At 42.0% G+C, this 23,412-nt stretch overlaps 1 protein-coding gene and 1 long non-coding RNA gene across 3 annotated transcripts in view; one reads left to right on the top strand and one right to left on the bottom strand.

Annotated features, from left to right (window-relative positions):
• Positions 1-23,412, top strand: part of LOC143265238 (uncharacterized) — a 35,053-nt gene that overhangs the window by 8,928 nt on the left and 2,713 nt on the right. The window lies entirely within an intron of this gene.
• On the bottom strand, positions 660-23,314 carry LOC100879461 (thyroglobulin). Of its 2 annotated transcripts, XM_076536234.1 has the most exons (11): positions 23,195-23,314; positions 22,506-22,705; positions 22,301-22,395; positions 11,373-11,508; positions 5,973-6,403; positions 4,740-5,286; positions 4,291-4,534; positions 3,951-4,219; positions 2,059-3,840; positions 1,420-1,877; positions 660-1,338 (listed from the first exon to the last, which is right to left on the bottom strand). In XM_076536234.1, exons 4-11 carry the CDS (start codon positions 11,467-11,469, stop codon positions 1,177-1,179), a joined length of 3,990 nt encoding a protein of 1,329 aa, XP_076392349.1. In that variant the 5' UTR covers positions 11,470-11,508; positions 22,301-22,395; positions 22,506-22,705; positions 23,195-23,314; the 3' UTR covers positions 660-1,176. The 2 variants fall into 2 exon arrangements, with proteins under 2 accessions (XP_076392349.1, XP_076392348.1); XM_076536233.1 differs by having other exon boundaries at positions 22,301-22,705.

Raw genomic sequence — 23,412 nt, 5'->3', positions numbered from 1 at the left:
TCGTTCGTACAACTTTATATCGAATTCTTCGATAACCTTAGGATAAATATAGCAACCGTAAATGAAGAGAATAAATTCGCGGAGGTTGATCGTGATTTTTCGAATATAAATTAAATTATTCGGGTATTTGTCAGGATTCGAGTATAGGGAGAGCTTGCGGAGCAAGTAGAGGCACTAGAACGATGCGCAGCCATCTGATTGGCGGAGGTCTGGCTAAAAAAAGCACTTCTACTTACGGTACTGGTTTCCAGCGTTTGCTGAAATATCCAGAACCACTTGGAAACAAAATATTTTGTTCGAAACTTTCCATAGAGCAAATCGATAATACCGATTCTTTATCATGAAATATTATTATGGAATCGGAGAATGAACTGATGAAACATATTAGGGATATTGATTTAGGGAAATAGGTCTCCGATAGGGCGAACCAGGGCCGCCGCGTGTAGGTGTGCAAGTTGTTCGCTGCACAAGAGCGGCAGTTTGATTGATTGCAAGTATAATAAAATTTATTTTTATGATGCCATTTTAGGAACCGGACGGAAGTGGCGTCATTTAAGGAAAACTCGAAAGTAACTCTCGTGCACGTGGCTGCTTCGAAGCGAATAACTGTTATCGCGTTCGGAACGATGAGGTAAACGCGCATAAATAACAGATTTCAATGAATAATGGAATTTCTGGCTTTTATTGAGCTATATAAATAAACGAACACAGTTATGAGTCTAGTATTTACACCCACGATGATACATCAACGCAATGATATCCTCGCGTCATCTTCTCGGGCCAGGACATTTTTGCGTTAGCGGCTCCGATGTTTTTTAGATGAAACAGAGAGAGTGAGACCCGCGAGAAAATCGGATTGTTCTTCGAGATTAAGAACTATTCCCTCGGCGATCGACCGAATTAATTCTCTTCCGTCCCTCCCTAAAAAATCTATCGCAAGTGTGTACATCCTGTATCGCGAATACGATGGATTCATTAAATAATGCACGATGAAGGAAGTACTGCTTGCGATCTATTCGGTCGACCGTCGATTCTAGCCAGTCGCAATGTATCTCGTATTCAAGAATAAATATTTTATCTTAATAAGGGGGAGGGGAGAAGTGGATTACGAGAATGTGACTTGGATCATGACTATATCGCACACGAGATAAAAACGATCTATTGATCTCGACTATTTTATGATCCCATCATCACGTCTGACGTTGCGCTCTCTTGCGTTTCAAGAACATCCTTCTTCTTCTCGTCCTGTTCTACTCCTGATATCACATAGACAGGTTGTTGGTACGCGAGGAAATGTTGGTCCGATGCTAACGATTTTGACGGATCCTTCATTTTCATCTGCAAATATTATCAAATTTTAATTTTTATTTCACCTATCTTCTTTTATTCTAGAATAGTTAATCACTGACGAAAACGTACTTTTTTACGGTACAACATTAATAGAATCAATAAACTACTGATTATAAAAGCGCTTCCTGCAGCCAGAACCAGAGTGGCTGTTTGATAAACAGGAGCTTCTACTTCCGTAAGGATTTCCCGTTGTTCCAACGCTACGATCCGGCTTTGCATGGCCATCGGAGTCGACCTGTGCGTGAAACGGGACGTAGTTGCATCCGCGAACGATCCCAACATGGTTAGCTTTTGGATCCGAGTTAATTCCTCCAGATGGAAGGCTACGTCAACCTTGTTGGGTCCTATTATTTCGAAACTGAGTATAGCCGAATCTTGATTGATTTCCACGCGTATGTCGTTCTTCATTCTGGCACCAAGGTCGTGTAGGAGATCCTTGGCCTGTCTCACGAAGGTGGCCTGGTCGTCGGCTAAGAAGCGACCGGGAAAACGTAGAGTGACTTCAACAGCTTCTACTGGAGTTGGCACTAGATACAACAGAGTTGCAATTTCATAATTATATGTTTACTCATTAATTATATTGTGTGAACATAAAAATTTGTTATATCTTTTTTTTAAATAGAACTATACATTTTAGAACTCCCAGAAGTGTAACTAACATCAGGACGAAGTAACGACCTATTGTAATACGAGAAGAATGTCTCTTACAGCATATGTTCGTTCCTTTCAGGAAGGGCTCGGAACCGATCAGCTGATTTCCCGCCTCGTCGACGCACCAACACGTGTCGCCGGCGCACTGGGTCGGCTCGAACCTGCCCTGACGATCGCAAATGGCCGGGACGTGTCCTCTGTCCTTCATCGCCCGACACCGAGTACCCAATACCTTCCCGATTTGCTTCTCGTCGGTTTCTAAGTTTATCAGAGCATTCTCCATGAATGCCTGAATTTCACGGTCGATTTCTTGAACGGCTGGTCCTCTGCCTCCCCGTCTGGCTTGTCTGAAGTTACACTTGGGTTCTGGTCCTCTGGTAAGCGAACCCTTCACCGGTTGACCCTTTCTGTTGACACACCAGCACACGCCAACGTGTTCTAAACATTGTACAGGTTCCCACATGCCGTTCTCTGGGTCACATCTGGGCAGGAACGTTGGCTGTTTTAATCTCTGTGACGTTTTCAAGTTCTTCTCTCGCAGTCTCTCGCACTGCGACAACACGGGGCAAACAGTGTCGCACACCAGACGACTGGAGAAATCGTTGTGACCGAGAGTGCATTCCGTTTGCCTTCTGCATTCGTTGCGTTCCGGATCGAAGTACCATCTCTCCGTGTCGTTCATACCTATTCCCAGATTGCAAGACACCTTTCGAGGTGGTTCGAAACAAACCTCACGAGGCTTTGGACAACACACGGCGTATTCGTTCAAAGGAGACAACTCGCATTTGTGGGTGGAGGGACAATGGTGACCGTGTGGGCCACAAGTAGCGGGCGATCCGTCTGGATTCAATAGCGGAGACCCATTGGGACACGGATTGTCCTTCTTCGGTAAACACACCGGCACGGGAGGACACGGTGGTATGCTGCAGGCTACTTCGACCATTCTGCAAGCCTCGTTTTCGCCCCGACACGTTACGCTCTTGCACGGATCCCGACAGGAACACGTTGGACAACCGGTGTCTGGATCCAACTCGAATCCTTCGGGGCAGTCCAGTTTGCAGTCAATTTCTGGACATAGCAGTGGCGTGTTACACTTTGGTACTATGCCTTCGAGAACGCGCGTGCCCGCAGCTTCTCTGCCTTCCTTGTCCACGCACCAGCACATTCCGTTGTGACACTGGACTGGCTCGAACGCTCCACTGGCGTCGCATCTGGGAATGTAGATCCTTCGGGCCGGCTCTCCGGATTCCCTAGCCGCGTGTTCCGCCACCGCTCGCGCGTGCTGACACGCGGTAGCCATTACGGGAGCCACACACTGCGTTCCACAGCCGGTGGAGCAGCACTTCTCCGTTGCTGAACATTCCTGATCATTGTTGCATTGCAGTTCGCAGCTGGAGGAGCTGGGGACTAAGTACGGACACTGTCCTGGCTTCATGGCCAAACAGGCTGGAACCGCGGGACAATGTTGCCCGGATCCACAGTTCACGTCGACCATCGTGCAAGTTTCGTGAGCGCCACAAGACACATCTTTACAAGGATCGTGACAACGACATTGTTCGCAACCAGTCGGATCTACTTCGTAGCCGTAAGGACAATCCAAATCGCAGGACGGAGATCCGCATAGTTTTAGAAGATCCTTTATCTCGTTGCAATCGGTGCTGCGATTCACGTCAGTTTTTAATACGACACCGCGATCGTTCACGCAGGAACAGGTACCGTTGTGACATTGTAAAGGTTTGTAGCTGCCATCCTTCTCACATTCGGGCGGTGGTATTGCCAGCGACATGTCCTCCCTTGTTCCTTCCATACGATCGTTGAACTCTCGCAAATATTCGCACACTGAAATCGAATAAAAATGAGTTAATTTCAATTATATATAGCTTCTTAACATCTCGCTAATTTCTGAAATCGCGATTCTTATGTTAAACTTTGGGAACGAAAGATCTTACTAGTTTGTGGTTTAGTCGAATTCGCAGATGTCATACAGCACACTGACTGTCCAGCTTCAGGTACGGCTGTACACTTGTAGCCCTGAGGGCAAGTGTCGTTCTCGGAGCAAGTTACCGCATTGCGTTCGTCGTCCATCAAAGGAGTTCCGTAGACGCAAGGGCTCTTATAAGTTTTCTTCGGTTTGCATTCTGGCCTGGTTGGACAAAGGAAGTCTGGACATCCCTCTTCTCGGTTGAGTACACACTCCTCTCCTACTGGACAAGGAAACCTGAAGAGGAAGGCATTTAGAGTTATGAAATACTGTTACAAAACGGTCTGCTCGAATGACATGAATCGTACCCTTCGCAAGGATTATCGCATTCGCAAGTTGGACATCCGGAAGCGTCGGTTTTGAACCCGTACTGACAAACTTGAGCGCACTGTTGGGAAACGCAGGATGCCGGAAGAGACCTCCCCTTCATTATCGACTTACAATCGACTTTCTCTGCCGGTCCCATGGAACCGGATATTTTCCGACCATTGTTATCCACGCACCAACAAATCAAGCCGTTCCTCGAACATTGTTTGGACTCATAACCACCGTCTGAAACGTAAATCGTCATGTTAACGAGTATGCAAATGCAAACGGGGAGTTTCAGAAGTGCTGTTACAACTTTCTTTTTTTAACAAAACAACATTGCTTAATTAGCCGAGGCAATTTTATACTTTTTATAAAAGAGATATCAAACATTGGATTTATCAGTTCAGAGTTTATTCAAGTTTCATCAGCTAATAATTCGGATGCTCACCTTTTGTACACTGAGGAACATATCCACGACCTTGCCTCTCCGATATGCTGAGCATTTCGGCCAACACCCGATCCCGATGGCAAGCGCTAAGACCCTGAGGTATAGAGCAAACACCTCCTCCGCATTTCTCGCTCGCGCAGCATTTCTGTGGGTCAGGACACTCTAAATCATGCTGACACGAGTTCCCGCAGATTGCTGGTTCCTCCAACGGACACGTTCCCGGACGCTTCAGATTTATGCTCGAAGGACAACAGACTCCGTACTCCTGTTTCGGTTCCACCAGGCAGCTGTACATCGGTGGACACGTCGGTTTCCCGGGCGAGTCCCCGCAGAGAAATGGCCTCGGCGAATCCGTGATTTGCAACGGTTCACCGGCCGGGCATATCGTCGACAGGGATTTCGCTTTACGACAGCTGGGAATTGGCGGACACGGTGGACGAGCACACGTTACATCAATCAACTCGCATGTTTGACTGGTCCCTGGACATATGATGCCGCGGCAAGGATCCCGACACTCGCATTTAGGGCAGCCAGTTTTAGCCTCGATCTGTCAATTTGAGTGGGAAGTTGTTTGAACGATGTCGCTTTAATAGACCATTTGCAAAATTGATTTGCGCCGCCAAAAAACGGGAAAGTACCATCTTTTTCCAATTCACCCTGATCGATGGGAATTCGTGATTGCAAGCGGTGGGTAAACATGGCCTATTTTTTGAGAAATGAAAAACTCGTGGCGGGTCATTTAAGAATATCGGAACGTTTCAACATTGACTCAGCTCTCAAATGCTTCGATAAAAGTTAGACTTTCCGAAAGGACATGTCGCATTTTGGATGATAATGCAACAGGCTCTCGCAACGTGTTTGACCATGAAGTTTCAAATTCGTCATCGCAGTGACTCTTCCAGGAGTTTTTATTACTCGACACATTTTTTAATATCCATTTTGAAAAAAAGTTCGTTTTTTAACATGGTATTATTAGATGATTCTGTCGCTTTTCACGGGCAAAGACCATTTCTGCAAACGGTAAAAGCAACGGTAACGAGATTACGGAGAGGGTCATTTGCGACATCATTCACAGCTGAGGCACGCGGCCTCGGTTGACTAATTAATCCCAGGCAAACAACAGCGTGCTTTCGATCAATTATCGCCTTTCAAGCACCGAAACATTCGCCAGCTAATGGATGGTTTAATAACCAGAAAGAGTATCCAGGTTTGAAGAATTTTAGACGCGTTTACCTCGAAGCCCAGCGGACACAACATTCGACAACTGTGAGCCGGACATTTTCGAGGATTGTCGCAATCGATCACGTCCTTGGAGGGTCCCCTGGTGCCGGGGACCTCGGCGCCGATTTCGTCCACGCACCAGCAGCTGTTCTCGCGCGGATGGCACTGTATCCTCTCGAACTCGCCCGTCTCGTTGTTGCACTTTGGTATGAACTGCGTGGATCCACGAGGGCCGAGGGCGCGTGATCTCCTTATGGCCGCCTGCGCCAACTGTTCGCATCCTGTCAGCTCTCCAACGACGCATTTGGTACCGCAGGATGTCTTACAGCAACGCTCGCCAGACGCTCGACACTGGAAGTCATTTTCGCAGGATGGCGCCCTTGCTGGACATATGTTCTGCTCCTCGAAGGATGGGCATCGACCTACCGTTTTCAGCGGCGGTTCTGTGAAACGAATCGTCTGCATGAGTTACCAAGCGTGACAGGTGCAGCTGATAATAGTGATCGTTAACCGTTATCCATGAAAAAACAGGGCTAACGTAGGGCCATAAATTAATACAAGGTTTACACGAATTTAATACAAGGGTACATCTTTCTAAAGTTCGAAAATAGCTAAAATTATGTAGGAAATTCACGGGACACGGCGTTAAGGATCTGGTCAATGGCGCAGCGAAGCGTACCCGACCAGTTTTTAATTAAGAAACAGGAAGCAGCGGGCGAGAAATATTCGCGCGGTAAAAAGAGGCACACCTTGAGATAAATTTATTCAAGATCGGCTGGTTTCGAGGAAGACATCTTTATAGGTCAGACATCATCACGATCTTCGTGTATCGCTTTTGTTCTCGGGCAAACTGGCGGACTAAAGTGTAGAGCAACGATGGAAATAATAATAAAAATAGCCGGAGTCGAGCTAACGGTTCTTCGCATCCTACTGCCACACTTACTACGCTTACCTAACGCGATACGAACACGTTTCCAGGGGCGACTGGCTGAGTCAGACACCTCCTGATGACGCCGTCGTGCCTGTAGGCGAGAAGGAAATACAGAATCGAATGCAACTGTGACGATTGTTCGATCAACAGCAAGTGCCTCTGGTCAACCTTTTTTCCATCGAACGAGTTTCCTCTTACAGATCATCGCGTTGAATAATCCGGGTCGGTGATTACGTTCGAGAACGTCTCGGAGAAGGGGTCAAGTCGATTTTATGAGCGCTCAGGGACATTTAAATCCGTCGGGAATGTGGATACATCTTAATGATTATTAGCGTGTTAACTGCTGGGTCACTGGAACGGTTGCAAGATTTACGATCGATTTCAGTCCGATATTTAACGTCGATGCAATTTGGCGATGTTACTTATGATCGAAATTGCATTTCAAGTTTCGGGCAATTCAGGACAATTCAATTTGTATACTTCGATTCGGGTAACTCGATTCAAGACAATTCAGTTGGTTTCAACTTGCGATTTAGTTTGAGGTCATTCATTTAGCTATCCAACTTGGAACAATTCAAGATTAGTCAATTTTGGGGTGTTTAATCGTACATGATTCGTCAGTGTAATTTGATACTGGAGAACTCAATTTGACGCAATTTAGTTTCAGTTTGGTTTAGCAATTTTGTGTGAAATGTTCCGACAAAAATTGGCGAAACGAAAATCTCTTTGTCCAAATACAGTAATTGGATTTGACGTTGTCCAACAAAGGCAATTAATATATTACTGTTCAAATAATAATTTTATTTAAATTGATATTGATATTCTTGTGGACTAGAAGAAATGTATTTTATTACATTTAATAAAATGTATTTTATTACATTTTTTTCATTTGAGATGTGCATGTTATTCATATGTGTAGCATATGTTGAATGTATAGGAATTCGTGCATCGCATGTCAATCGACTTTTTACTTTGACTCTCTGTACTGCGCATATGTGCTCACATCGTTAAAGATTTCATAAAAGTCCAGTGAAACTTCCAGCACATCCGATTACCCGAATTTCCGGTTCGTTGACCATCGCCCTCTTTCTCTCTGCCTTTCTAGCTCTATTATAGCTGTTTCGCGTTAATCATCGCGCGAGTTTCCCTGTTACGACATCCTTTATCTTGCGATTTAATTACCTGCGATGTGCAATATGTTTGTCCGAATTTGGACGTGTCCATCAAAACTCGGTTAATAAACTCTTGGTACGCGAAACTTCCGTTAAGAACTTCTATATTATTGATTGACAACGATTGAATAATATTGATCGACAACGATGCTAGATGGAAAATATTGATTACAAACATTTAATCATAGATTCGTATTTTTTCTCCTCCACTGCGTGCAAGAGACAGTGGTAAAATTGTGAAATTTTACACTTTCACGAATCTCGTTCATGGCAGACAAATATTTCTTCGGCTGCACATCATAATCGTTCAATTAAAATTAGCATAATAGAAGATGCTCCCAATACAGCACGCGACACATCGTATTAGGCAAAAAATTCCTAGAAAGCACACGCAATTAGCTCTCTCATTCGCAATTAAAGCAGTGTTCTATTTAAATGGTATTTGCATAATTGGTATGGAAAATTTCTCTTCTTTCGTTAATTTCGTTAATTAATCAGTTGCATAATAGTCTGTAGTTAACAGCGACCACCGTGACAGCGAAGGCTATTCAACGCGTTAACGGATCGTATCAATGTCTTTCTAGTACGAAACACAGTCATGAACAAAAGCATCTGGAGAATGTCTGTAACGGCACAGAGCTGGGCGTATAAGAGAGCAGAGAGGGCGGGGAGGGTGAAATGGAAGAATGTGAAAGACCGTGGAGAAAAGAGAAAGAACGTGGAGAAAACGCGAAGAGGAAAGATGTACGCGGGGACGAGACGAAGGAATGCGGAGGAATGTACTTTAACGGTGCGAGAGAAATTCAATTTGTTATTGCCTCTAGCATGCAAATCGTTCTGGCCCTGATATTTATCGAGAACGCCGCGCCGGGTATCCTGCTGTAACACATCGGCAATCGATCGGACTTGAGCGTCGTTCGGGTCCACACCATCGGCAATTTAACCTCGTAATTAACGTATCTCGTTAAGTGCGATCGTTCATCCGCCTGCAGGATGTACCCTGGTTCACCGCTCTATAATCCTCCGCAAATAATTAACTCATCGATTAGGGAGATTCTCATGCACGCCCGTATTGATATCAATTGAAATACCCAACGCAAAAGATACTATTTTTTTCCAAGAAACATATAACAAATATTTTATACATTTATAAGAGAGTAGAGATTTATGGATTTAAAAATGTTGAAGTACAGGGATGTACAAATATTGGGATATTGGAAGATGTTCTGGTAACAACAAGGTTGGGACCCTGGCAAGATTCTGGGATTTTGTGCTGACTGTATTTATAGGTGGACCTGTGGAACTTTGAGATCTAGAGATTTCGGGATATGGGGATTTTTGAATCTAGGGTTTGGGAATATAGGCATTTTTGAATCTAGGGATTTCTTAATCTTGGAATTTCTGGAAATAGGGATTTGAGAATCTAGGGATTTTTGAATCTAGAGTTTTGGGAATCTTGGGATTTGGGAATCTAGGGATTTCTTAATCTTGGGATTTGGGATTCTAGGGATTTTTGAATCTAGGGATTTGGAAATCTAGAGATTTGGGAATCTAGGGATTTTTTAATCTTGGGATTTGGGAATCTAGGGATATCTGAATCTAAGGATTTGGGAATCTAGGGATATCTGAATCTAAGGATTTGGGAATCTAGGGATTTTTTAATCTTGGGATTTGGGAATCTAGGGATTTCTGGATCTAATGATTTGGGAATATAGGGATTTGGAAATCTAGAGATTTTGGAATCTAGGGATTTTTTAATCTTGGGATTTGGGAATCTAGGGATTTCTTAATCTTGGGATTTGGGAATCTAGGGATTTCTGGATCTAAGGATTTGGGAATCTAGGGATTTGGAAATCTAGGAATTTGGAAATCTAGAAATTTGGGAATCTAGGGATTTCTTAATCTTGGGATTTGGGAATCTAGGGATTTCTGGATCTAAGGATTTGGGAATCTAGGGATTTGGAAATCTAGGGATTTGGAAATCTAGAGATTTGGGAATCTAGGGATTTTTTAATCCTGGGATTTGGGAATCTAGGGATTTCTGGATCTAAGGATTTGGGAATCTAGGGATTTTTTAATCTTGGGATTTGGGAATCTAGGGATTTCTGGATCTAATGATTTGGGAATATAGGGATTTGGAAATCTAGAGATTTTGGAATCTAGGGATTTTTTAATCTTGGGATTTGGGAATCTAGGGATTTCTTAATCTTGGGATTTGGGAATCTAGGGATTTCTGGATCTAAGGATTTGGGAATCTAGGGATTTGGAAATCTAGGAATTTGGAAATCTAGAAATTTGGGAATCTAGGGATTTCTTAATCTTGGGATTTGGGAATCTAGGGATTTCTGGATCTAAGGATTTGGGAATCTAGGGATTTGGAAATCTAGGGATTTGGAAATCTAGAGATTTGGGAATCTAGGGATTTTTGAATCTTGGGATTTGGGAATCGAGGGATTTCTTATTCTTGGGATTTCTGGATCTAGGGATTTGGGAATTAAGGGATTTTTGAATCTAGAGATGTGAGAATCTAGGGATTTTTTAACCTTGAGATCTGGGAATCTAGGAATTTTTAATCTTGAGATTTGGGGATCTTGGGATTTCTGGATCTAGGGATTTCTGAATCTATGGATTTCGGGATCTAGGGATTTAAGGATCTACAAATCTAGGAATCCAATAATCTGAGAACCCAGTCATGTGGATATCTAGAAATCTAGCAATATCTTTGAGTACTTAAAAATTCTAAAATTCACATCATCACGTGTAATATCGCATAAAACGATCCGAAAATTGAATTCAATTTGTGGACCTACGATTTTCATCGAACATCGATACTAATATTCTCCCAAAGTATTACAAGTTTACAGAAATCACCATTTGATTCATTGCAAACTTCAATTTCCACAGGCGATAAAAGGTACCGAGCAAACTCCACCGGAAAAGGTATCCGAAGGTGCTAAAAGGGAGGATTAGACACCCGCCGGTTTGGCTCGCAAGAGCCGATCTTTCGCAACATCACAAGGACGAACCTGTCCGATGGATGATTCTCGAAATCCGATCACGTTTCTGTTCGTTGCATTATATGCAGATACACGCCCGTTTCGAGAGCTTGCTTTCCTTTTTTTTCTGCCCCACACACGTCCACGCTGGCCGAACGTGAACACGACGGAGCTCTATTGTTTGCTAATGGCCGCTCTTTCAATAATTCGGAACCAATCATTACGGACGAACGAAGCTGGCGGCCGGGAACGAGGGATGGAGAAATCGGTAAAAAAAAAATGGAATAATGTCGATGGAAAAAGGTGGACGTACCTGCTGTGACCGATGACGACAAGGATAGTAGCAGACAGGTCGATGACACCCACACAACGGCGCAGGCAAGCCCACCGTTGCAGAAATCACGGCGCATCCTCAGCGCATCAAGTGATTTTTTAATCGGCCGCTATATCTGAAATGATACGAAACGACGTTAAGAACTTTCGAGGATGATACATTGCGATATCGATCGAAGAATGTTCGATAAAATGTTCCGACAATTTTTTATTATCGAGAAGGTCGTCGGTGACCGCAGTTATTATGTTCGAACCTGGGGTAGATTTTGTACATAGCTGATTTAATTTTATATAGCTACATACTGAACGGAGAGATTTAACACATAGTATTTATGTAATCTTCATTTTGGAGTATAAAGACAGAACAGCAGTTCGAATTTACTTTCGGTAAAGTTTACGTCTGGATTTTATATTAAATTCGAGTAGAACTTAAGTCTGATCGAGGATCGAAGTGAGAACCTCTGTAAGAAATCATCGAAGCATATTTGGATTGAATTAGAAAGCGAGTTAGATTTGAACTAGGTCTGGGTTAGGTGCTCAAGAATCGTTGAACGAACAGCAGGATGAGTAGACTAAGAATATGAAAACATAACAATTTTAATTAAAATTTGTAACATTTCGTTGCTTGCTTTTCATTAAACGTTGCTTGCAATCTTTCTCGCGAACTTGCCCGATGAAACGATTAAAAATGATCATTCGAAGAGAAGATTAGGATTATTCAATTAAGGATTACCGTCGGTAAAACAATTAATCGATCCCGAATATCCTTTCGGAAAAAGCTCGGTACGCGTGAGAATTAAGATTCCGAGTAAAACACGTTTCGTTTTCGCGTGGAATTCGTTGTCGAAGTTCCGTTAAACTTGTGCCCTCCGTTTTGAGGCCAATAAAGGCCAAGATTATAGTTCCGGTAATGGAAAAACTTTCCACCTGAGAAATCAAAACTTGTCGACACGAACGCGAGCCCCGTCACTCTTTTCATTTCTACCTTTGAAACGGAACGGATGAAACTATTCAAAAAAAAAAAAAAACAACGCAGTATCGTTTCATCGTCATGTCGTATCGTGAAATCTATCTCGCTCAACGTTGAAATGTTTTTAACGTCGAACGACGAAAAATAAATTCCCTTCCGTTATTTTGCAAAACATACAGCAGATTCCTGTTCTATCACCGACATTGGTATTACAGATTCCACAAATTCTTCGTATGTGTAATATGGTTGTGCGTTTGGTCGCAGTCGTGGAATCGACATGTGTTGTCTCGCATTATATTGCCATAAGTTACTTTGGCGCATGTTGTATTATCTATGCATTGTATAGCCACGCGTTGCATTACCCACGTATTATTATATCTACGCGTTGCAGTACCTATGCATTATATAGCCATGTGTTATATTGCCACGCCTTACGTCACCTACGCATTATTGTATAGCCACACGTTACATAATCTACGCGTTGTATCGCCACGCGTTACATCACCTACGCGTTGTATCGCCACGCGTTACATCCCCTACGCGTTGTATCGCCACGCGTTACATTACCTACGCGTTGTATCGCCACGCGTTAGATCACCTACGCGTTGTATCGCCAAGCGTTACATCCCCTACGCGTTGTATCGCCACGCGTTACATTACCTACGCGTTGTATCGCCACGCGTTGTATCGCCACGCGTTACATTACCTACGCGTTGTATCGCCACGCGTTAGATCACCTACGCGTTGTATCGCCACGCGTTACATCCCCTACGCGTTGTATCGCCACGCGTTACATTACCTACGCGTTGTATCACCACGCGTTATATCACCTACGCGTTGTATCGCCACGCATTACATAGCCAAGCGTTATATCACCTATGCGTTATATCGCCACGCGTTATATCACCTACGCGTTGTATCGCCACGCGTTATATCACCTACGCGTTGTATCACCTACGCGTTGTATCACCTACGCGTTGTATCGCCACGCGTTACATAGCCACGCGTTATATCACCTATGCGTTATATCGCCACGCGTTATATCACCTACGCATTGTATCGCCACGCATTACATAGCCACGCGTTATATCACCTATGCGTTATATCACCTACGCGTTATATAGCCACGCGCTACATTACGCATCATTATATCTACGCATTGCACCGCCACGCGTTGCATTACCTACGTAACGTTGTGTTACGCGTTGTATCGCCACGCATTATATCACCACAGTTACATTACTTATTGCATTACATACGCGTTGAATCGCCACGCATTACACTATCCACACATTACATTAGCAACGAATGCCACGCGTTGTATTAGCTACATTCTACATTGCCCACATATTGCATCACCTATGATTGTATCTCCATGCATTTTGCACGATATCCCGGAATAACGGTTTACGAACAACGAAAATAAAATCGATAAGCGAACGAAACGATTCGTTTTGCAATTCAAAACAGTCCACCTTTGATCCAGCTTAATACGGATAATAGTTCGTTTAATTTCACAGTCTAAGTACCAGTCTCGTTAAAATCACGAGCAACTTAAGGATTCCTCGGTCGGAAAAGAAGAGAAAAATAACAACGAAAGTTATGTCTCTTTATTCGTTATAGTACGGTGAATATTCTAATGCGTTCTTCTCCGTTATTCATGAGCCGTGGTTAGCTTCGAGATCTACGAATTGTTGGGTCGTTTTCGTTTCTTTTCACCTCCCTTTGTTCCTCGTTACAAGTTCGACGGGGACGTTGCCTCCTTCTACCCATCCTCGTTCTTTTCGTTCCGCAGCTCGCGGATATTTTCATTGTGACCATCGTTTCCCGGGAAAAAAGATGATTAAAGGAAAAAACAGACGTGTTTTTCTACCGATACCTCATTGGTCCCTGGAATTCTTTCAGCTCGTCTTCTGACCATTCTTATCAATATTTCATTCGTGTTTTTCCAACTCCATTAATCTTCCTTTTCATTTTACACCGTCTGCTAATCTTCTTGCTCTGTACAGCTAAAACTCCTAACGCTTACTCTTCGGAATCTTCGCTACACAGATTCGTTATATTTTATTTGCACGAACTTACTGAAAGAAAGAGTTGAACATTTTTTTTAAACGAACACAAAATTTATCTGAAACTCATTATTAAAAATATTTGTTACCTCATTAAAATTAATCAGAGTTTCTTGTAACAAAGATGTCACATTTTAAATCCATCTTCAGTTCCATCAAAACGAATATCATAACTGTAATGATTTAATTGTAACAACGGTGAGTAATATCCTGTGCATCGATGGTACCACCATTTCAAATTGAAATTGACGCCGCCGTTTTTAATAACGAAAGTTCTTCGCAGAAATTTCATTTGCGCCCGTGGGAAGACCACGATGTATCCTTGTTTCGAGTTGATGCTATTTTTCATTTTCCCTTTTTGTTCTTCCTTGCGGCGCACGATATCACGTGCATCGACAGTTTCGTTTCGCTCGGGCCTAAAGTATAATGGCGGCTACGTCGGTAGGAAAGTGGAGGAGACTTTTATGTACGGTGAAATTACCGACGCGACGGGTTACATCCTTTGGGAAGCCTTTAAATTTAGGGTGTATCCTGTCGTATGAATAATGCATCGAGAAAGAGTGTGCTAACCGTGGCCACGGTCAGAACCCGAACGTCACGGTAATTACATCGATGATCACGTTCAGATTACGTTCGACGGTCGTTACACTGTCATTATACCCAAAATTTGAATTTCTATTGCGCCCACGATAATTCCGATGTTCGCAATAAAATAACCACAGCGTTATCTCTCGTTTCTGCTAATAATTCAACATTATTTTGTATTTACTGCTATTCTCGTTTATTAATTCCATTCGCTTGTATTTAGCTGATATACAAATACGAGTCTCAAAACAACAATGATATTTTAATTACGCTAGTTCACATGCGACAGTTACTTCAAGTCAAAAGCAAACCATGCTTAGCAAAACAAAAGGTAAAACATCACGGAAAAGAACGTCCTCGCGATGTTCCGATCTGATTAACGTCTCTGTTTCTCACGTGCCTTCCGATGGACTCGAACGCGGAAACATTGCACGGATATCACATGTTCCAGATCATTTCTGAATAGGCGTCCATTTATGGTAGAAAGTTGGCTATTAAATACATTTTCCAGCGCACATTTTCCACGCGCTACTAATGATACCGTTCCTCCTAGCCTCGCGCTTTGAAAAGACATTTTCAAATTGTCGCCTGGAGAAAAAGGCCAACGGAAGTGAAAAGAAAAAAAGCAAAGAAGAGAGAATAACAGCGGTAGAAATGCTTTCAAACATTTCAGGAACTCGTGTGACGTAACGTCCGTCTCTCTGGTACATTCTATTCGACGGTCTGGTGCCATTGTTGGTGAACGCCGTCGTCGAACGAGGACGAAGGAAAAACCGACTCGTGAATGTTGCAAAGGTGGTTGCCTTTTCGTGAAAATATCGTGCGAATAGAATTACGCTATACTCGTGAAACTGGACAACTTTTATTCCGGTTTATTGACACCAAACTTTCTACAATTGGTAATAAAATCAGCGGCGATATATTGCGCAACGTGTAGGGATTACTTTCTACGTTCCCTCACAATTTTTTCCTAATATCTCTTTGAAAGTTTTGGAACATTGGTGAAAACTGAACGAGCGCTAAATATCTTGCGAAATGTTCAAGGGTGTCGATTATGGATTCAGTATGGCACCCTCGAGAAACCTTGCAAGGTACATTTATGGGTATCGAGTATCGCAATAGATCAATCAGGTGTAACAATATGATTGTAACGACTCAAGGTTGAATTTATTGCAAGTACGTTTTCCAAGCTGTTGTATCGAAGCTATAATTGAACGCGATATTTGAATTAAAAAAAATCGATTTCACGTTTGGCTGAGACTTTCTGCAGGCTAGTGATGTTCAATTAGCGAACGCCTGGCGGATTATCGTAAAACGTTTTGTTCCAATTACTCATTCGAATCCGTGGGACAAATCCATTAATGCGTTCCCGTGCAGTTCTCCATTTTTAATCGTTTTTATAAACGGGCAAACCAGAATTCACGACGAAGCAAGCAGGCAGCAAACATCGGTTAACCGATTTCCAGTCCATTAAAAATAAAAGCGGCGTCGAAACAATATATCTTGATAAGGTCCACGTGATGGGAAAATGCAGTCTTGTTAGCCATTGTATCTCAAGAATCGTGTTATGCAAGAGTTCGACATTCGACGAGCAAACGTTGTAGTGCCAGAAAGAAACGGTCGAGTGGAAGGAAAGCCGTTTCCAGTGGAATGGTTGAAAAAGGTACTGTTTCTATCGTACAGGCGTCTTAATGGTACACAATATAGTTGTTATGCGTATTGTACGTGAACCAGTTTCCGCTTCAGAGATAATGATCATGGATGTTCGGGTGCTTTTGACTTCCTGGCAAATGACTTCAAGGATCTTTTTGAAGTTTGGTCAAATACTTAAAACTTTTAGACCATGCAGAGATTGTCGAATTTCTTCACTTAAATGTCTATTTTACTGTATCATCCTCACTGTAATAAGACTTCCTCTCTTCACTCCAATATCACTAGATCTCAATATTCTTAGGCTCCCATATCTCTAGACCAGCACACCTACATCTTAATATCTTTACATCCTAATATTCTTAGACTTCCATATCACCTGATCTTGGTATCACTAGATCTCAATATTCTCAGACTCTCCGTCTTGAGGTCCTAATATCTCCTAGTCTAAATATTCCTGTATCATTGCACTATATCCTAGTATTACATAAAATGGTTCTAAGGAATAAACTCGAATCCTTTTTAAGGTTTCCCGTTAGCACTAAACATTATCTGCTATCATTATCTACCTGGTTAGTCGAAACGCAAAGAACCGAGTCGCTTTCTAACGGAAGAAAGCCAAGGAAGAAAGAATCTAGGAAGTTCGAAACAAACGGTGTGTAAAGGTACAATCTATGTATAACACGGTGTGTACAGTGCAACTAGTCGATGATATAAACGGCTGGGCACTTTCTATTTTCGTCGAATCCACGTTTGTACCACTGAGCTACTTATCAGGTCTCGAACAAGGATGCTATCGTTCACGAGGATCATTCTTTTCATTCAAAGTGGTCCACCATGACTCAATTCCGGTTTTCGTTCTCGTGCTGGAGCTCATTCACGTTTTCCGTGGGGTCGACGACACCGGGGTGGAGAGACTCGTCAGCGTGGAACTCATTTTAAAGCTGCCTTTCCATGAAAGTGTTCCATCGATGACGCAGACCGAGCTGCCGTACGTGGGACCGCGTGTACGTGTAGTCGTGTTTGACAATAGAAAGTTAAGACGAGAGAGCAGACCCGGCTCGACCCGGAAGGAACTCCAATGATGACGAAGTGACCCACATCCTGGCCGTGTGTATGTATTAGCCTTGAGAGAGCAACCAATCTTCCCGCGCTACCATCTTCTGAGCTCCTCGCAATACACCGGAGCATTTTTATTCCCCGATGCACGTTTTCAGTGTTTTCATCATGGAAAAGAGAAAATTATGCGGGGTTATATAATGGGTGACGAAATGACGCGTAGCGAATATGTAGCAAATATTGAATCATCTCCATTTGCATCACTATCGTTGATGTATTACGATTAGACTGCTGATGTTACGCTGTTATATCGAAGTCTACAAAGTGAACATTAATCATTTAATTTATCGTAGACGATATAGATACATTTACATTCTGCAGACATTCATAAACATGCGCAGTTTAATTATGTATCGTCGATAAAAACGATGATGCACGTCGCTTTCTAACAATAAGAGATCTAACCTACGATTACCGAGAGATTTTCTTTCCCATCTGTCCGTGAATTTCAAGGTCAAGGTCAAAGTCATCTTCGTTACTTTCGCAGATTTTCACCGATGCAGCGAAGACTGATGACTCCGTACATATCGTAGCAAATAGTTTCAGAAAAGTTTGAACAATGTACAAACATGTCAAATGAGACCATTTGAAATGTTCACGTATCTCCGACAAGTTTGCCACCGCTGTTCTCAAAGATTCATGCGTCGAGCAAAACGTGCACGAGCAAAAACCATGTGCGCGAGAAGTTGGAAAATAAAGGTCTGGTATCTATATTCCATCCGGAAGTTCTAAAACGAGGACGTCCCAATTTTCTCAGCGCCAGCAGGTTTTACGAAAGTCGGGACGTACGTATAAAAATGTTCGCCGTAACATCAAAGGATATCCAGGCGAGCGGAAACGTGCAAGTATCCTGGAAAGCTGCTTCTGGACCAATCTGGACAGAAATTCCGGGACTGTCCTGCACGACAGAAGAAGTTCGATCGGCTTTTTCGATCAGGCGCATTCAGCGGAAGATTTGATGCAATTAAGGAGCGGTGTTTCGCGGACGGGATCCAATCTCCGGGAAAAAAGCTTGCGCGGGACGTGTAGCCGCGTGTTTAATGATCCCGAGACTGCGCCACAAAGCAAAGGATAAACGGTTCCTTTGAGGAGAACCACCGGCGGTCGCTTTCTTCGCGAACTTCTATTGGAAACTCTTTGTGCCCTGCAGAACGTAGTCGACCACGGAACGGTTGATTCCGGAATACGAGCCGCACGGTCAAAGGACTCGGGAACGCGGTCAAAATTCCGTGTTAGGTGTCGTGTAAAATCCAGTTTGGCTCGATAACAATCGCTGGGAACTCGGCTCGTTCAACGGACCCTCTACTATCGTTCGCTGAATATCAGATAATTAACGTGACATTTCGAACACATGTTCTAATGAGAATAATGGGATCAACGAAATCAATTACACCGGAAACGGGACGTTTCAGGACAACTATTCATAACATTTATTCCACTGTTCATTATTTCGTCACGAAAGGTTTAACTGTTCTCTAGTAGCGATATTTCAAGAACGGAACGATGGAATCTCATGTAGAGTTGTAAGTATGGGGTTGGGGATGTTGAAGTCTTGACGATATTGATGTCTACAAATATTGACATCTAAGGATATTATAATATTACATTATAAGGACATTATAATGTAAGAATCTGAAAATCTTCACATGTAAGGATTTTAATAAACAGAACTATGAAGGTATTACAATTTAAGAATTGAAGAAGTTTGGAGATGTAAAAAATTTGATTTATGATAAAACATAAAAGATGTACTAAAAGCAACTTCCTGGGATGATATAATTTTTGATGGTATTTACGAGCGTTTACCATAAGCCAAACATTTCACGTAGCAGGAAACGCGTGTTAGCTGGTCCGAGAAGGGAAGTCGAAGTTCGTTCGTTTGCGTCGAACCGCAGCCGTAAAAGGGGAAATAAACGGCGAAATCGTTGATAAAAGTGTACACAGACGAGAAAGTAACTCGATTAAGCGTACGTTTCCCGTTCTATCCTCTGCGCGAGTATCGATTGTGATAATTAGAATTCACGGAGATACTTCGGCCGGCTATACGCCGCGATCGAAATGAATTAGAGAATCGAATTTTCGCTAATTCTGACGAAAATGAAATTTCACTCGCTGTCATAGAACGTTTTAACGATCGTTAATGTATCGAAAGTTGATGAGTTGCGAAACGATATTTCACCGCGCGATTTCAAATGGTCGCCCAATTAGTTGCAGCTGCTTAATTACGAAAGCTAACGTTCGGAAAATCAGACGGTTATTAATAACAGATTCTAGATCGCTGATTGCTCTCTTAATTATTGAACAACAGCATAGGTACAACAATATTTATCAAGAATCAAAACATGAGTGTATTATATTGATGCACTCTGAAACTTTAGATGGTTACACAGACATACATGGCTGTACACATATTCTTCCCTATACAGTTACACTTAACTACCCCTATATCAATAGATGTTTCCTTTATAACAATAAATATATCTCTAATATCTGTACGTCCTTAAATTTTGATGTTCCAAATAAAATTAGAAATATATCCTTCGCAACGATCCTCTCAGCTCGTTCCTCTTTATGAAACCAATAACAAAACGCGAAATGCTTCACAAAGCATTCTCGAGTCGTTAACAAAAGAATGCACGTAAAGCCAGACGAAGCAAGCCTGCAAAGAAAGTTAGAGCGATTAATACCCAAGGCACATCGGCGAGAAAACGCGTATGAACAATTGGTCAATGACAGCAGCGGCTGTTGTGGTTCTGTAGCATTGCAGTACAGAAATAAGGTCATCTTACAATTCAAGAGCTTGAAGGAGCCCGAACAATATTGCAAAAAGTTCATTGTTCTCGAAGAAAATTATTTCATTCACTTTATTCATGATCTTTAAATTTCATTCTTCTTTTAAATTTTAATAATTCATTCTTTTTAAACTGTGTGTTATAAAACGCGAATCTTTTAGAATTGATGTAAGCTTTTAAGGAGTTGCGGTAAAAGCGCTATTAATATTCATTTATCGATAGTTTGAAGAAAAAGCGGGCCCTATATTTAGACATGGAAAGTCGCGAACTGCGCTCGGTTTCAGGAAAAACGGGCCCTGTAGAAATTGCATTCCTTGTTGCCGTTTAGAAAGTGCACGCACAAGTGGACGTGGATTTCACGGGAATTAATCGACTCGCACGTGGACAGTGCCGTAGCTAGGCCTCTAAAAAATATCAACGTTAATTAAACAGATCCTCCAATATAAAAGTTTAGTAATTTTACAGTTTCTAAAATACCGATGTCCACAAGTGTGTAGACCTCGCTTTCCATTTACAGAAATCTCTGCAGCGTGTTCTGCACAAAAACCCCACGAAAGTTTAGTGTATACCGAATTGTTATAATTAGAAAAATAATGGAGAAAAAGGTCAGTCGGATGATAACAAATAAACCGAGGTTCTCCATGAAAAGAGTGCACGTGACCGGTTTATTTCAGGCTTTTTTTGGCCGCAAGGAACGACGTAATTGCAACGTCCCTGGGTAACGAATGAAAATAGCCGAGAGTTAATTCCATTTTTCCCCGAAACGAGCGAGAAAATGTTTCTTGGCGTTGTTAATAGCGTAAGTGAACAAATTTTAATTTTCCACTTCATGCGAATCGACTCCATGTGGCTATTAACCTAAACAGTTTAAACTCATTCTTAATTATTACATTAACCCGTAACTACAATCTATCAACCCTCTACTTTTAGAGGGTTACAACCCTCTGTTTTCAAGCTTCAACTAGTTTGTAAATAAATTAAACGTAACAATATTGCCTCCCTTTACTGTTCAATTTCTATAACAGTTTTTAACATTGCAATCTTACTGTCAATGTAACAAAAAGATCTCCACAAGTTTTAATATGAAATTGTATCGCGTAAAAATGCTTAATTGAAGTATCATTGTACAGATATCGTATAACGTTACACGTAACGCTGATAATGGAATGTGAATTTATTTCTCGAGACATTGAAATGTATGTATAAAGTTTTATTACAACAGATTATTATGGAAGAGATAGAATCTCCACACATGCCTGCTCGGAAGTTATTCAGTTGCTAATGTAATTAAAAAAATGTTAAACCCGGACGTTCAAAGAAGTTCTGAAAGGGTATAATGTGGTACAAGATAAGCTTCGCACTTTGAAAAAAAAGAAGATGCATCATGCTCTCGCGCGACATTTTTAATCAACCAGAAGAAAAGGATAAATTAAACACACGTGTACTTCAGTTTTAAAGAGCTTGCACAAGTACCAAGCGACCCAGAAAGAATTTCAGCTCTCATAAATAAAACATCGAATATAACCGTGGCTAGGATATCTTCGTTAAAAGCGGACGAAATTTCGTCGCTGGAAGCCTTGGTGGTTCAACAGAAAATTTTGACGGTATTTGCAAAGCAAAGAAGTAATTGGAAAGTTTCACAACTTTCGTCGACCGAATTTCACGACAAACGAAAGTTACGTACGAGGGAATCAATTTCAATATTAATTTGATAAAAACTCACTTTGATTTCAGTAATCCAGACGCGAAGAAACGCGCAGACAATTATAATCCTCGATCTCCCTCGAATTGCTCTTCTCGCACTATGATTTTCTCGCACTGGGCCGTGAAAATTAACGTTGATAAAGATATTATTAATTGCACTGAACGTTCAGAGTGTAAGGTAGAAATTGTTTGAATGCAGAGAGGATCGTTTGAAATGACGGTACCGTTCGCAAAGTAACGCGCCTTTCGCCGCTCAGTCCGCGCCGAATGACGTTCGTACACTGTCCTGGCTCGGTGCGTTCGACGGTGCCGGCCTCGTATGATGACCCCCTTCTAGAATTCTACGGCCCTGTCGACGTACGCCAACCTCTGGACAACGGCGTAACACCGGGATACGGACTACGCTCATCTTCCCAGAATTCATCTACAAAATTCTCATTTTTATTCACTTATTATAACATCCTAAAACTACAACATTCTACTACACGTGGCCCCCAAAAACTTACGATATAGATGTTATACAACAGCAGCACAAAGTGGCTTTTGCAAATTTAAAGAGGTATAGATTTGAGAATTTGAAAATGTTGAAATTAGGCATTTGAAGATTCAGAAATTAAAAGATTTTAAAATTTGGTTATTTCAGAATTTATAAACTTCCGATATTCAACTTGGAAAAGAATTCTACAATTTGCAAAAAAAAAGATTTACAATTTGTAAAAACAAGAATTGCAAATCTCTAAGTAACTTAGGTTTGAAATATTAGAGATCCAGTCTGAAAATTTGATAATATGAAATATCGATAAAATACTCTTACGGAACAGGAGAACGAATGGCTACCTCTAAATGGTTATTCACTCCTATTACTCAAACGGAGGGACATAAAAATTGCCGATATAATACATTTGTTGCTTACATTTGAATGATAGATGAAACAGGTCATCGATCGGTCAGGTGACCCAAAACCATTCGGAATTACGCTCCCGTAGTCAACGGCCTATGATCGAGACACGGTCTACCTATCGAAACAATGAATGCATACATTATTGAATCTACCGCCTACAGTTTCCAGTTGATCTATAATTCGCTGAAATTGCTCGCATAGATGTGCATAATAATAAGGATCAATCTTGC

Source organism: Megachile rotundata, chromosome 10, assembly GCF_050947335.1.
Source record: "Megachile rotundata isolate GNS110a chromosome 10, iyMegRotu1, whole genome shotgun sequence".
In the NCBI taxonomy this organism is placed as follows: Eukaryota; Metazoa; Arthropoda; class Insecta; order Hymenoptera; family Megachilidae; genus Megachile; species Megachile rotundata.
Note: the sequence above shows the minus strand (reverse complement) of the source record. Positions and strands in the feature narration are given on the sequence as shown.

Excerpts from the sequence above, each read along its gene's own strand:
- LOC100879461 (XM_076536233.1), bottom strand. The coding sequence starts at position 11,469 with ATGCGCCGTGATTTCTGCAACGGTGGGCTTGCCTGCGCCGTTGTGTGG. Across the intron at positions 6,404-11,372 it reads GTCGTCATCGGTCACAGCAG|AACCGCCGCTGAAAACGGTA; the intron begins GTACGTCCACCT and ends TTCGTTTCACAG. Across the intron at positions 4,220-4,290 it reads TGCGATAATCCTTGCGAAGG|GTTTCCTTGTCCAGTAGGAG; the intron begins GTACGATTCATG and ends CTTCCTCTTCAG.